Source organism: Hyperolius riggenbachi, chromosome 6 (genome assembly GCF_040937935.1).
Source record: "Hyperolius riggenbachi isolate aHypRig1 chromosome 6, aHypRig1.pri, whole genome shotgun sequence".
NCBI lineage: Eukaryota > Metazoa > Chordata > Amphibia > Anura > Hyperoliidae > Hyperolius > Hyperolius riggenbachi.
Window position 1 is genome coordinate 308,185,405 of NC_090651.1, and position 15,593 is coordinate 308,200,997.

Below are 15,593 nucleotides of genomic sequence, written 5' to 3' on the forward strand. Positions count from 1 at the left end.
GTGTTGTTAAAAGAAGAGGGGATTCAACACAGTGCCAATTCAAGGGTATCAAATACATATATTTTTCAAAAAACAATAGAATTTCTCATTTTCTACACTTGACATGTTTTCTTGTTTTCATTATTTTCATTGAAATGCCGGGCTTACGTGATTTGCCAATTGTCACATTCTTTTTTTATATACAGTTGACACAGTGTCCCAACTTTTTTTTTTCAGAAAGGGGGTTGTATAAGGACAGCCTGACATCGCTAAACATTTGTAATTCGATGTGGCGGGTCTGAGCGATGATGAATACGTGTTAGGGTCAGAAATACTCATTATCTCTCCTAAGATTTGCTGGCATCTGAGGAAATCTCTGCAGTAGCCATTGTTCACTTTTCTCCATAGAAAAGGAAGAGGTCACTGGACAAGTGCACGTGCAAAATGCATAGCTAATCTACAGTGGGTTGCAAAAGTATTCGGCCACCTTGAAGTTTTCCACATTTTGTCACATTCCTGCCACAAACATGCATCAATTTTATTGGAATTCCACGTGAAAGACCAATACAAAGTGGTGTACACGTGAGAAGTGGAACAAACATTTTTTACAAATAAATAACTGCAAAGTGGGGTGTGCGTAATTATTCGGCCCCCTGAGTCAATACTTTGTAGAACCACCTTTTGCTGCAATTACAGCTGCCAGTTTTTAAGGGTATGTCTCTACCAGCTTTGCACATCCAGAGACTGAAATCCTTGCCCATTCTTCTTTGCAAAACAGCTCCAGCTCAGTCAGATTAGATGGACAGCGTTTGTGAACAGCAGTTTTCAGATCTTGCCACAGATTCTCGATTGGATTTAGATCTGGACTTTGACTGGGCCATTCTAACACATAGATATGTTTTGTTTTAAACCATTCCATTGTTGCCCTGGCTTTATGTTTAGGGTCATTGTCCTGCTGGAAGGTGAACCTCTGCCCCAGTCTCAAGTCTTTTGCAGTCTCCAAGAGGTTTTCTTCCAAGTTTGCCCTGTATTTGGCTCCATCCATCTTCCCATCAACTCTGACCAGCTTCCCTGTCCCTGCTGAAGAAATGCACCCCCGAGCATGATGCTGTCACCACCATATTTGACAGTGGGGATGGTGTGTTCAGAGTGATGTGCAGTGTTAGTTTTCTGCCACACATAGCGTTTTGCATTTTGGCCAAAAAGTTCCATTTTGGTCTCATCTGACCAGAGCACCTTCTTCCACATGGTTGCTGTGTCCCCCACATGGCTTGTGGCAAACTGCAAACGGGACTTCTTATGCTTTCTGTTAACAATGCCTTTCTTCTTGCCACTCTTCCATAAAGGCCAACTTTTGTACAGTTCATGACTAATAGTTGTCCTATGGACAGAGTCTCCTACCTGAGCTGTAGATCTCTGCAGCTCATCCAGAGTCACCATGGGCCTCTTGACTGCATTTCTGATCAGCGCTCTCCTTGTTCGGCCTGTGAGTTTAGGTGGGTGGCCTTGTCTTGGTAGGTGTACAGTTGTGCCATACTCCTTCCATTTCTGAATGATCGCTTAAACAGTGCTCCGTGGGATGTTCAAGGCTTTGGAAATCTTTTTGTAGCCTAAGCCTGCTTTAAATTTCTCAATAACTTGATCCCTGACCTGTCTTGTGTGTTCTTTGGACTTCACGGTGTTGTTGCTCCCAATATTCTCTTAAACAACCTCTGAGGCCCTCACAGAGCAGCTGTATTTATACTGACATTAGATAACACACAGGTGCACTCTATTAAGTCATTAGCACTCATCAGGCAATGTCTATAGGCAACTGACTGCACTCAGATCAAAGGGGGGCGAATAATTATGCACACACCACTTTGCAGTTATTTATTTGTAAAAAATGTTTGGAATCATGTATGATTTCCGATCCACTTCTCATGTGTACACCACTTTGTATTGGTCTTTCCCATGGAATTCCAATAAAATTGATTCATGTTTGTGGCAGTAATATGACAAAATGTGGAAAACTTCAAGGGGGCCGAATACTTTTGCAACCCACTGTATTTCATGAAAATAAGTTTCACATCCAGTCATGCCAAGAGGAGGGGAACAAGGACAGTAGAGAACTCAACTAACCAGCAGTCTCAACGAACCAGCACAAATCACTGGCAGTGGCCAGTGATCGGACCAGAGAATAGAGACCCATCGGGCTGTGCATTGCAGGTACTGGCTCTTTGCTTACCTCCTTCTGCTTCTTTCAAGCCGCATCACTCACCTGCTCTCAGCAGATTAGCGATGGAATCACCAGCCACACGTGAAGTCCTGCATCCTCTCTGACTACAGCAGCGCCTCATGTGACCTGGTAGCACGTAACAGGTCACATGAGGCACCGCTGTAGCCATGGATACATGAAGCTTGACGGGAAGATGGAGATCCCATCGCTGGAACGCTAAGAGCAGGTGAGTGAAGCGGTGTGGCATATCTCGGGAGGGGGAGATGGGGAGTGTGAAGAGGGGGAGATTTGGGGAGGGGAGCTGCCTCTTGCCGCCCTCTAATTGTTGCCGCCCTGAAGTACGTGATCCATGTTGCTACATGGAAGAAGCACCCCTGCTCACAGTGCTTAAGACCAGCTTCTTAGGCTGTTTGTGACCTTTGCTGTGAGACTGGATTTTTCGACTCCCCCAAGGATAATGTACTTTCAATTACTGTATTTTAACATTTAATACAGTTCATGGTATGTATATGGAGTGGGGTAAAGTACTGTATTAGCTAGGCCTGTTAACATTGGTTCTTAAAGGGGTTCCTGGGGGGGGGGGGGGTGAAAATAAAAACAGACACTTACCTGGGGATTCTACCGGCCCCCTGCAGCTGTCATGTCCCATGCCGTCCTCCAACGATCCGCCGTTCCCTGCCGCCATTCCCGGTCTAATTCAGCATCTGATCCAACTGCGGCTGTGCGGCGGCACGCGTACTCACTCCCATGTGCGGGAGCTTACTGTGCAGTACAAGAAAACTTTGTACTGCGTCTGCACAGTAAGCTCCCGATGACACGCATGGGAGCGAGCACTATTCATCTTTTTGGACGAATATCAGACCGGGACCAGCGGCGAGGAACCAAGGATTATAGGAGGACGGCGTGGGACATGACAGCTGCAGGGGGCCGTTAAAAGCCCCAGGTAAGTGTCCGTTTTTATTTTCAACCCCCCCCCTCCCCCCACAGAACCCCTTTAAGCAACCAGAAAGTTCACTTTTTGGTATCAGCCGATCCCCATTGGTAACCAAGACTACTGTATTTGCCCTTTGCCAGAAAAATTAGCTGAGTTTTTCCACAGTCCATGTTTCATCATTCATATCATTTCACCTCTTCCTGTTGGCAGGCTCTGATTTTGATCTGTAATGTCAGACAACCTTAAACACCTTGAGGTTAGGTTCACACCAAACAAAAATAGTATCCATTTCCCAGAACAAAGACAAGCGGATAAGGGCTCTTTCACATCTGCGCAAACTTTGAGCGTTTTGACCCAACGCTAAAGTTTGCATTAACCAAGGTAAAATGAAAGTCCATAGATTTTCATTTTACCTTTCACACCCGACGCTGCGTTTCGGTACGTTGCGGTTCCGACGCACCCAGGCGCAGTTTTTCGTCCAACGCACCCAGGAGCCGGCGGTTTCCATCAGGTTCAAACAATAGCTACCGCTGCTGATTGCGTCGCACTGCAGATACCCGACGACACACCGCAGGCTATCAACGCGTGCAGGAGAATGGCTCCTGCACGCGTTGTCTGGTGTGAAAGAGCCCTAAATCAACAAGTCAATAGGTTCTATGTTGTCTATAGGAACTGTTTAAACACTTTTGTTTTCAGTGTATCCGTTGTCTGCGTTGTGGTAGAAGAATGCTGAGTCCCTTCTTGCACGACTGTTCTGGACACGGCATAAGCTACATTTGCCAACGGACACAATTAAAGTCTATAGAGATGGACTACATCTGTTCTCGCTAGTGCTTAGGTCACTAGACATCGTCAAGTGGTTTGATTGGTGAGGCAGATCCCATGGATTCATTCTGAATCTCTCTTGTTGCTTGAGATTTCAAAGGAAGTTTAAAAAGATTTTTTCAAAAGGGAATTTTCAAATACATGAACCAATCCTTTTTCCTCCTCTGCTATGCATAAACATGTTAGTCATTGCCTGTGTGGGTGCTGCAGAAAGTCTCCCTTCCCTCCTATGTAATGTCCTCTTTTTTTGGGTTACATCTACCTCATGATTGTCCCATGCTGCTGTTTGTTTGTCTGAAACACAATTCCATTCTTTCCAAATGTCTTCTTCTGCCCTCAGCTCCTGAATCTGAATACTTGGGGCACTGGTCACTTTTACTGAACTATGTTAAAGAGAACAAAGTCCTTTATGACCTGCTGTCCATCCAAAACCTCCCAACAGTGTGAGTGTCGCAGTATAAACAAAGCTTGTGTATCTGGCACTGGAAATGGTTTCCGCCATTTCAGCTGACCAAAGTGGCGCGACTGTCTGTTCCTGTCAGCTATATAAAAGTCCTGTCTTCAATTACCTGTTTTACAAACAGGATCCGTGGTTTTATTTAACCTGTAGTTATGGCATGGAGGCTGTGATGTAGACTTGAGTCCTCGTTGTGGTAGTTGTTTAACATTATTAATTTACAGTATATCTATCAGCACCTGGGATCTTGCAATAATCATTCTGTGTGCCTTCTTAAAGTAAACCTGAACTGAAAATTAAAAGTCAAAATAAACATACACAAGTCATACTTACCTCCTGTGTAGTCTACTCCTCAATCTCGTTTTTCTCTTCTGTGTCCTGATTGTCCACTGTGAATTCTCCATCTTCCATTTTGAAAATGGCTGTTACCCCATAACAGCTTCCTGGTCTGCACACTGTTAAACTGTAATATTGCCCACTTGAGCCATAGGGAAACATGAGCATTAGCTTGTTATAACAGCAGGATAGTTAGGCAACTGGTATTATTTAAAAGGAAATAAATATGGCAGCCTCCATATCCCTCTCACTTCAGTTGCCATTTAAGGTGACTAGATCTGGGATGTACATTGCCCACAGGACTCAGAAACCTGATTAGACATTACTGGTGCTGGGTGGGGGTGGGATGCAGAATACTCCGCAGTGGGTCATAAGACTCTATTGACCATACTCAGAAAACTGCAGTTAAATTGCTGTGTGTAGGTAGCATGCTGCAATTTTACCACAGTTCCTGAGTATGGCTTTTGTGAACCTCTGTCTGCCGGGTGGATATTTTACTTTCCTCATACACTGCAAAATGAATTTTCTTACCTATTCCTAGTCCAGTGCTGCCATTTAAAGTACACTAACACAAGTATCTAACATTTTAGATACTTGTGTACTGTACGCATACTTAAAGGAAAACTGAAGTGAGAGTGATATGGAGGCTGCCATATTTATTTCCTTTTAAGCAATACTAGTTGCCTGGCACCCCTGCTAATCCTCTGCCTCTAATCAGAGATGGGCTTTCGAGCCATTCCGAGTAGCAAACTACTCAGAATTGAAACGATGATGCCCCGTTGATTAAACAGGTGTGACCACAGGCTGCGGGGGGGTCAACTTACCCAGAAGTCTTCGCGATCCTCTGCGCTCCATTCCACATCATAGGCGAACTGTTGGCCACGTTCCATAACTCACTACCGTGCTTCCTGTGGTCCCCTCCGTTGCAGCCTCTGACAGGTCGGCGGCCTTCTGCAACTGCGCGCGGCCGTGTCGCTTGCAATCGCGCCCACGCAGCTGGGAGAATTCTGTGCAGGCGCGGAAGACCTCGCTGGATCGGTGGCTGCAACAGAGGAGACCCCGGCCCACCGTCTGGGAATGGAGCTGCGGCGAGGAACACATAAGCTGCCGGGGGCTGGAGGAAGCCCCGGGTAAGTAGATCTGCTTTGTTTTAAACAGCCTGATGTTTCCTTTAACACATGCGCATGCACAGTAATGGACCTTGTTCTCATTCCTTAACCCAGTCACAAAACCAGCATTCGTTCTCAGCATTCAAACTCCTAGAACTTTATGGAAAAATAATGCTTCTGAAAAAACAATTGGTTGTCCGGGTTCTATCTCTAGCCTGAAGCCTTCAGTCAGGCAGAGTACTGTGTGATGTGCAGCAACCTATTCTATCCAATCAGAATTTCTCTCTCACTGACCTGACTCCAGCAAACCACAATGTGGTTCCAGTGGGTTAATTGTGCTAATCAATGTCCTTTGTACAGCTCTCCTGAATAAAGCCCATTAATGATGATTTCTACATTTGCTGGGAATCCCTCTTTAAGCTCTTGGTAAGGTCACCACAATGTGTGCACCACACTATGATTAATGCAGTCTGCCAGCTCTGCAGACAGCAGCTGCCATGACTGAGCATTCCAGCTATGTAGCTGCATGATTAACAGTGTGCTGCTCCTCTAGGACCAGGAGATAATCTGAGTCACGTTGAGTTTCAAGAATGTCATAATTAGGGTTAAAGCAGTTGGAAACAATATTCATTCTTCTTTCCACTTGTGGGGTGAAATATGGTTTTATGTGGTACAAATTCTAGCTTTAGAAATGGAATGACAGGTAAATGCAAAACCTTGCTCATTCCATGCACTGTACTGTCTAGAGTCATTTATCTTCACCATTTCTCTTTGTATTATTCTTATAACGTGCCGTACAGCAGGAAACCCTCCACTACTATGATTCCTTTTTGATAAGTTACTGAAAGTCTTTACAGAAACTAATCTCTGCTTCCCTTTTACCTGTATACATCACCATGGGAGTAACAATAGCCTCTGCAATTCCCACAGTGGGGGGGGGGGGGGGGGGGCTGGCCCTGGGGTGCAGAGTAGCGCGGCAGTGGAGATTGGTACTGGACCTGGTTCCAGCGGCATGACTGGTCCTCTTTAGCAGCTCACAGTGTCGGGAGTCGCTAGGTGATTGGCTGCACGGCGGCCACACTGAAGAGGAATCGAAGGGGACCTGTCCCGCCACCGGAATCAGGAACAGTAGTCTGCTGCCGCGAGATGGGGGGGGGGGGGGTGCGCACACAAAGCACCATTTGTAGGGGGGGGGGCTGTTATGTTACATCTCTACATCACAAATGGGTAATCTGCAAGTAAACTGACAACTGTTGTAATGGGGATTTAGGGCCTGTTTCCACTACACGCAGATTCTGCATGCAGAACACTGACTCCAATAAAAGTCTATGGGCCTGTTTCCACTGAACGCAATTTTTCTGATGCAGATTTCCCATAGGCATTCATTGGAGTCAGTTTTCTGCATGCAGAATCTGCGTGTAGTGGAAACAGGCCCTTACTTCTGTTGATTAGTTAGTGTGGGTAGAATCCCAGCCAGGGCACTATCTGCATGAAGTATGTTCTCCCTGTGTCTGTGTGGGGTTTTCTGGGGGCTGATTTCCTGCCTAGCAACTACAGTGAAAGGAAAATAAGGTTGGCAATAGTCCAAGTGATATTTGAGATAAGAAAGGTTTCCTGGGTTGCCATGGCAATGCAACCTTATTGGAATGTCCCAGTCAGTTCCACCCTAAAATACAAGTAGCTGTTCTTAGTTTTGCTCAGTCTAAAGCGAGAATAAATCTCGCTTCAGACCTCATAGTCAGCAGGGGCATGTGTGCCCCTGCTAAAACGCCGCTATCCCGCGGCTAAACTGGGGTCCCTTACCCCCCGAAATCCCCTCCGAGCAGCGCATCCCCTCTTCCGGATTAAATCAGGGCTAACCGCCGCAGTTCTGCCTCTTGCGCGTCTGTCAGCGCGTATCTCCGCCTCTCCCCCGCCCCTCTCAGTCTTCCTTCGTTGAGAGGGGCGGGGGAGAAGCGGCGATGCGCCGCTGATAGACGGCGCTGAGAGGCAGGGCTGCAGCCGTTAGCCCTGCCTCAAGAGCAGCAAAATCTACCACCAAGTTGGTCGTAGATTTTGCAGGGGGGGTTGGGGGTCAGGGACCCTCGTTTAGCCGCGGGATAGCAGCGGTTTAGCAGGGGCACACATGCCCCTGCTGACTATGAGACAAGAAGCGAGATTTATTCTCGCTTCAGTGTCTTTTTAAAGCTGAATTATTGCAAATACCTTGGCCCATATGCTATCAACATTTTCCTAAGTGATATTTTCAAACTTGTCAATGAAATGCAATTTAAATCGCCATCAAGCAAGAAAATATTTGAAATAGTTTTGATAGTACTTTTCCACCTACTTTTTGGTGCTTTTTCAATTGCAGAGTGCTGAAAAGTTATTCTAAATAAAAGATGAAAAATTATAGTTTTAGGAAAAAACTCATATGGGCCCAACTTGCATATGGGCTTTTTTTTAAAGAGAACCCGAGGTGTGTTTAAAGAATGTTATCTGCATACAGAGGCTGGATCTGCCTATACAGCCCAGCCTCTTGGCTATCCCAAACCCCACTAAGGTCCCCCTGCACTCTGCAATCCCTCATAAATCACAGCCGTGCTGTGAGGCTGTGTTTACATCTGTAGTGTCAGTCTCAGCTGCTCCCCCGCCTCCTGCATAGCTCCGGTCCCTGCCCCCATCCCTTCCCTCCAATCAGCAGGGAGGGAAGGGATGCAGGCGGGGACCGGAGTTCTGCAGGAGGCGGGGAGAGCAGCAGACTGACACTATAGAGATAAACACAGCCAGCTCTGACAAGCTGTTTGTCAGCAGTGGGGCTGTGATTTATGAGGGATTGCAGAGTGCAGGGGGACCTTAGGGGGGTTTGGGATAGCAACAGAGGCTGGGCTGTATAGGCAGATCCAGCCTCTGTATGCAGATATTATTCTTCAAACCCACCTCGGGTTCTCTTTAAAAAGGCAAAATTATATTTAGCATTTCTTTTTAATACAGGGCTATTTGTTCTCCTTGAACCTTTTATACCTTCCTGGGGTTCTAGGTCACCAAGAAGCTGTCTCTGTATTCTGTAGTACTGATCCAAACCCTCTCCCATAGATTTATGTATAGCAGTCCCTGCCATGCACTGGTGAGGACCAGAAAGTCAGAAACAGGCTGTCTGCATGTTGAGTTGATGTGGCTCTGTAAAATGTATAAGCTATGGGCTTGTTTTACACCAGCAGTTCTGGATGTAAGCCTGGCTTCAGGGACATACAGAGATGATTTGCATATTCGGGAGTGATGCATCATGAGAAACCTGCTCTTTAAGGCTTTGTTCACATCTACAATCACAATCGCTGATGCCAGCGTTTTGCGATTTTGTGCGGAATTATTTTTAGCGCCTCCCGGCACTTACCTGCGCGTTACGATTTTTTGTAAAGCGCTTTTCTAAGCACTTTTGCAGAGCGATTTTTTTCCAATTCCTGATGCAAGTCAGGAACTGAACTCTTTGACCCGGAAAGGAATAAATACAATGTATTCATGAAAGCATGGGGAAATCGCAATACAAAGCGCTTTTTACAGCGTTTTGGGATTTCCTTATACCTTCCATTGAGGTAAATCGCCCCAAAAATAGTACAGGCAGCTCTTTGTTGAGCGGATCATAATTGATCCGCTCATATGTGAACACTCTCATAGGGAATCATTGCACAAGCGCTTTTAGGGCGATTCTGAAAATCGTCAGCGCTTAAAGGAGTCATCAGGGAAAAACTTAAAAAAATAAGTGCTACTTACCGGGGGCTTCCTCCATCCCCAAGCGCCCAGCATGTCCCTCGCCGCAGCTCTCCCCGCAGCCGTTCGCCGCAGCTCCGTCCCAGTCCCCGGCGATGACGTCAGGGCGATCTCCAGGTCGGCCTGTACTGCGCCTGCGCGAGTGGCGCTGTCAATCACCGCCACGTGGGCCAGAGCGGACTGTAGGAAGCCCCAGGTAAGTAGCACTTATTTTATTAAGTTTCCCTGATGACTCCTTTAAGAAATGCCAAAAGTGCCCTTAGTGTGAACAAACCCTTCAAGCTGAATAATTGCAAATACCTTCTGAAAGATTTAAAATAATAATAATAAAAACAAATACCTCGGGAGTGGGAAGCCTCTGGATCCTCGTGAGGCTTCCCCCGTCCTCTTCAGCCTCCTCAACCAACCAGCGCTGGGACCTCCAGACAAAGCAAAACAATATTTGGTAGGCACACTAGCAGCTTTCGGCTTGTGCTGCAGTGGAAATGGCCAAGCCTGATCGGGCCCGCTCTCCTGTGCAGGCACAGATGGCTCGCGTCTGCGCAGTAGTATGGACCGGATCAGGCTCAGCTATTTCCGCCAGTGCCAAGGGAAAGCTGATAGTGCTCAGGAGCAGGCCCGGGTCGAGGCAGAGGCATGAGAGGCTCAGGGCGCAGTGTAGGAGGGGGCGCACAATTCTCTCAGCTGTCATTCCCCATTGTGTTTGAAGCAGAAAGAAATAAGAAAAGGGGATACATGGCAATGACTGCAAGCCAGATAACTAAAGATTAAGGTGTTGGGGGCACTGGGGCAACTCTTAGCCCAATAGCAATCAGTGTGTGATTGCTGGGGTGGGAGGGAGGGAGGGGCGCACTTTGGTGTATAAGCCTTGGGTGCTGAAGGACCTTGTCCCGGCTCTGCTCAGGAGCGGCGACAAGTGACAACAAGTGGATTTTCGGGGGTCCAAGCCCTGGTTTGCCTCCTCTGAGGAGGAAGGGGGAAGCCTCTTTAGGATCCAGAGGATTAACCCTCTGGAGGTAAGTATCCTCTAGGGGCACTGTTTTTTTGGGGGTTTTTTTTAGATTCACTTTAAGAAGGAAAAATTAGATTTAGATTTGAAAAAAAATATGAAGAAAAGGGAAAATAAATCTGTGGTATGTAGAAGGAAGAATGTGTTACAGGCTGATACATTCCGCTGGTGACTCATATTGAAATCATCACCTTCAAGTAGGCAAAGTCTCTGCAGAGCTTTGCCAGCAGCAGCAATGAAGTGCCAGAGATGGGGTTGTGGCAATTCTGTCTGCCTTCTCCAGGCTGTAACAGCTTTATTAGTAGCGAACAACTGTGAAAACAAGAAAAGCAGCATTAGTAAATATATCTAGTTTAAAGGACCACTGTTGCAAAAATCTTAAAATTAAAAATGAATGTAAACATATACAGATAAGAAGTACATTTCTTCCAGAGTAAAATGAGCCATAAATTACTATTCTCCTATGTTGCTGTCACTTACAGTAGGTAGTAGAAATCTGACAGAACCAACAAGTTTTGGATTACCCCATCTCCTCATTAGGGATTCTCAGCGTTTTCTTTATTTTCAAAATGGCAGTTGCTCTGTCCAACTGCCAAAAAAAGTGTGCAGCGAGCAGGGAGGCTGGCCAGCATCACTGTATAAGTCTTCTTCAGGGAGCGTCTTTATAAAGAATAAAGGCCATGCTGAGAATCCCCTATGGAGAGATGGACCAGCCCAAAACCTGCTGGCAATGTCAGATTTCTACTACCTACTGTAAGTGACAGCAACCTAGGAGAAAAGTAATTTATGGCCCATTTTACTCTGGAAGAAACATACTTATTTGTAAATGTTTACATATTATTATTATTATTATTTAGTATTTATATAGCGCCGACATATTACGCAGCGCTGTACAGTGTATATATATATATATATATCTTGTCACTAACTGTCCCTCAAAGGAGCTCACAATCTAATCCCTACCATTGCCATATGTCTATATTATGTAGTGTAAGTACTGTAGTCTAGGGCCAATTTTCAGGGGGAGCCAATTAACTTATCTGTATGTTTTTGGAATGTGGGAGGAAACCGGAGTGCCCGGAGGAAACCCACGCAGACACGGAGAGAACATACAAACTCTTTGCAGATAGTATTTTATACTTTTTAAGATTTTCGCGACAGTTGTCCTTTAATGCCTCATTATACATAGTTCTCTTAGGAAGCCTTTGCCTATAACAGTAGGACTCCTTTCTGTAACTTAGTCATGGAAAACCATTGTTGTAGCCAGGGGTGTAACAGCGATTTCTAGTTATGACAAGATTATGGTTGAGAATTGTCTGGGCATTTCAAAAGGATTTACATAAAAAATGGCAATTTCTTGCTGTCATGCTAGTTTTTTGGCTTCACTGTGTGAAGAATTGAATTGCACATCTGCAGAGAGTGCACAGCGTGTTGAGCCAAGCTCCTGATCTGCATATTAGGTCAGTGATTCAGAAGACAGAGGCTTACTGCGGAACCCTGTGACACACTGATACAGAAGAGACTGCTGCAGCAGCTTCCTGCTCCTCCATCTAATATTTTAATACGTTTAAACTGCATATTTTTACAACTGATTACGGGCTGAGTGACCTAGCCAGCATACACGGCCAAACTTGTATGATGAGTTGCTGCTCTAACTAGTGGTGCGGTACACAGGTGTGTCCCTACAATGGGCTTGATTCACAAAATGGTGGTAACTGTTAGCACGGCTGGTAGCATGGCTTTTTGCGCATTTTCGCATGAAAAAAAGGGTTTTGCGCGAAAAAACGTTTATCGCGTGCAAAAATCTGCGTTTGCGTGTTAATACGTGCAAAAGAAATTGCGTTAGCGAATTTTTGCACGCGATACCCATTATCACGCGAAATTTTGCGTGAAGCACTTTTCACAGCGTGCTAACAGTACCGTTTTGTGAATCAAGCCCCATGTCTCGAAATACTGCATAGTAGCACCTTTAAAGTGTACCTGAGGTGACATATGACATGATGAGATAAACGTGTGTATGTACAGTGGCAAACATATTAATAACTAGGCTGTGTTCCTTTTTTTGTTTTACTGCCTGAAAGAGTTAACCTTCAGTTAACGCGCAAACGAGAATTTTTGCACACGATAACCGGTTTTCACGTGAAAACGAGCTAAAATGCGCAAAAATTCGTGCTAACAGTTAGCACCGTTTTGTCAAGCCCAGTATGTCTTATATTCTGAATGTTCAGTATCCCCAAGTGCATAGCGCAGTGGAAGCAGTTGGCATGCTCCGAACACCGTCTTCTGGCACTACCTAGTACATGCTCTCATTGCGTGACTGCCTAGTACATGCTCCTATTTCGTGACTGCATGACCTCTGCAGCTACTTTGAAAGGCAATTTCCCCCTCCTGGATTGGCTGCCAGCCCTGCAGTGCATAGCCATTGGCGGAGGCGGGAATGTGAACATTACTATTGGCTCCAATACATCCTTGAAGTCCTGTCTCCACCAATGACTATGTACAGCAGGACCAGCAGTCAATTCAGGGGGGGGGGGTTGCCTGTCAAAGTAGCTTCAGAGAGCATGTACCAGGAAGTACCAGAATACAGGACTCGGAGCATGTCGGTGCAGTGTTGAATCATGTTACACTGCACCGACTGAAGACCGACGACTTGCGCTGGCTGCATTAGTAAAAAAAAGAGGGGACAGACGACGGGCTCGGAGCAAACTTGTGATGTATCGGAGGATGTAGCAGGGATTAGCTGGAGGGGTTGCTTGGGCTAGTATAGGGTAGTTAGTGTAGCTGGTGGGGGCAGCAGGAGTTGGTGTAGCTGGGCAGTGTAGTATAGACAGAGACAGTTTTTTGGGGGAAAGGCCCATAAGATCCCCCTGCACTGCAGATGCACCAGGTTTGGTATATTGTTTTCCCTGATTTTTTTCCGGAGCGTCTTATATTACAAATACAGTAATCCCATAATTTTATTTTCAGCTCGGGTTCACTTTAACCCTTATTGTGTATTGATGGGAACATTTATATTGAGAGATTGATTATTTCAGTGCTTTTATTAGGGACTCTGCAGGAAAACATTAGGGTACCCCTAGCTACGGCTGCACCTCGCCATCGTGCGTTGATTACTGGCAAATTCTATTGCCAGTTTCCTTTGCGCGTTGGCCGATCGTTAGGGAGCATTACTCAGGCGAAAACCTGAGCGATCTTCCCTATTACCTGGCGATAGGGAGTGAAGTTTACGCTGTGATGCTGTCCTTCAGCACCACGGCCTCGCTCCCCACACATGCGCACATCCCGCCGAACATCCGCCAACTATTTTCCGCCTCTGCATCTGGGGGTCTTCTTTAATAAGGAGACCCCCAGAGCTCCCCGTCTTTCTTAACCTTTACATTGAGAAAAGAGAACACAGCCTAGTTCTAGGTAGGATTGTGACTGTATATACCATATTTTTCAGACCATAAGACTCTCCTGACCATAAGACGCACCTGATTTGTGTGTTGCAGTGGGATACAATGCTCCTGCCGCATCCCAACGCAACACAAAAAATGACAAACAAATGACCCCGCAGCAGAGTGCGTCTACCGTGTCATATGCATAGCGCCGCCCACCAGTCAGTGATGTGCTCCATGCTGGGCAGGAAGTAGCGATAGAAGGACACAGAGGCATGTCATTGTGCACATGACATGCCTCTGGGTCCTATTAAGATTTACAAAGTCCGCCTCAGGTTCTTTTTAAAGCGGTTTAAAACCCTGACATAATATTAAAAAAAAAACATGTTTTCCTACTTTTTATATGCCATACAGTTATCATATTTGCATTTGTTCATAAATATTATTATTCATTTAGAAGTTATAGGTTCCTGAAAGTACAGTTTTTTGCTTTGTGAGCTGACTTTGCATTTTATTAATAACTGGTTTTATTCATTGCTGTATTGCATGCAGGCATGCTTTCAGTGTCTCTCTGTCTCCAGCAGCTCCTGCACAGTCAGAGAATGTGTCATTCCTCACTTGATACATTTAAGTAAACACAAGATAACATCATCTAAAGTTTGGATGCATCTGCAATTCACTGCACTCAACTTTCAAGCTCTGTGTGTAACCCTTCGAATGCTGGTCTAGTAAAAAAAAAATGCTGGTTGCATATAATATGCTGTAAATAATGTTTTAGAACAAAGATGAAATGCAGGGTTTAAGTTGTATTACTGAAATAAACAAACTTTTGCATGATCATCTAATTTTTAAAATTTCATCTGTAGCCGGTCCATCTCCACTGCTTATCAGTATTTCTTAATGGATATTCACTCGCTTTAGATCCATTCAGTGCGGGTTGAATCTCAGTTCAGGCAAATCCTATTTCTGCTCAATCCATGTGCAAGGATTCCAAGAATTATGTAATTGCTATTAAACATTTCATACTTTGTGTTACAATTATGTTTGCAGTTTTCCCTTATAACTCATGTCACCTGCTTCTTGGCTCTGTTTGTCATTTATGCTTTTTATTATATCCAGTGTGATTTATTGTTGCAGGTGATACCTTGTTCCAAATGGCTGAAGTCCATCGACAAATTCAAGTACAGCTGGAAGAAGTTGTGAGTAATAATTCTGACTTTAAGGGGTATCCCAAAATATCTATAAGTTACTGTGCTGTTTTGTATGTTCTTGTAGCAACCATGAGGTCCTTAGTTTGATGCTGTGTTTGTAAGGAGGTAACAGGAGACAGCCGCATTGCAGCATTTGCAGCAGGTTCAGGGGCCAGTGAGAGACTCCTGTTCTCCAGGAAATTATCCCAGCATGCCCTGTGGGTCCAACGGATTGGGCCGACATTGATGCAAAAGATGCAGGGGGTGGGGGCTTTTAGAACTGATCAATTTATTCTTTAGAAATTTCTACCAAGGAAAGCACAACAGGAGGAGGCGCCCAGAAATGTATAAAACTGAAATGAAAAATGGAGAGGTGGCTTACCTCAATAGTGACAACTTCATATATTAAAAA

The 15,593-nt window shown here is 45.3% G+C and overlaps 1 protein-coding gene across 6 annotated transcripts in view; it reads left to right on the forward strand.

Annotated features, from left to right (window-relative positions):
- The window catches only part of LOC137521683 (BAR/IMD domain-containing adapter protein 2-like), a 172,185-nt gene that overhangs the window by 81,880 nt on the left and 74,712 nt on the right, over positions 1-15,593 (forward strand). For 5 of the 6 annotated variants that reach the window (XM_068241291.1, XM_068241293.1, XM_068241295.1 and 2 more), the window contains one exon: positions 15,129-15,190. In XM_068241291.1, the coding sequence (XP_068097392.1) occupies positions 15,129-15,190 (62 nt within the window). Of the gene's footprint in view, positions 1-7,352; positions 7,431-15,128; positions 15,191-15,593 lie in introns of those variants that run through there. The other variant, XM_068241297.1, reaches the window with a different exon arrangement.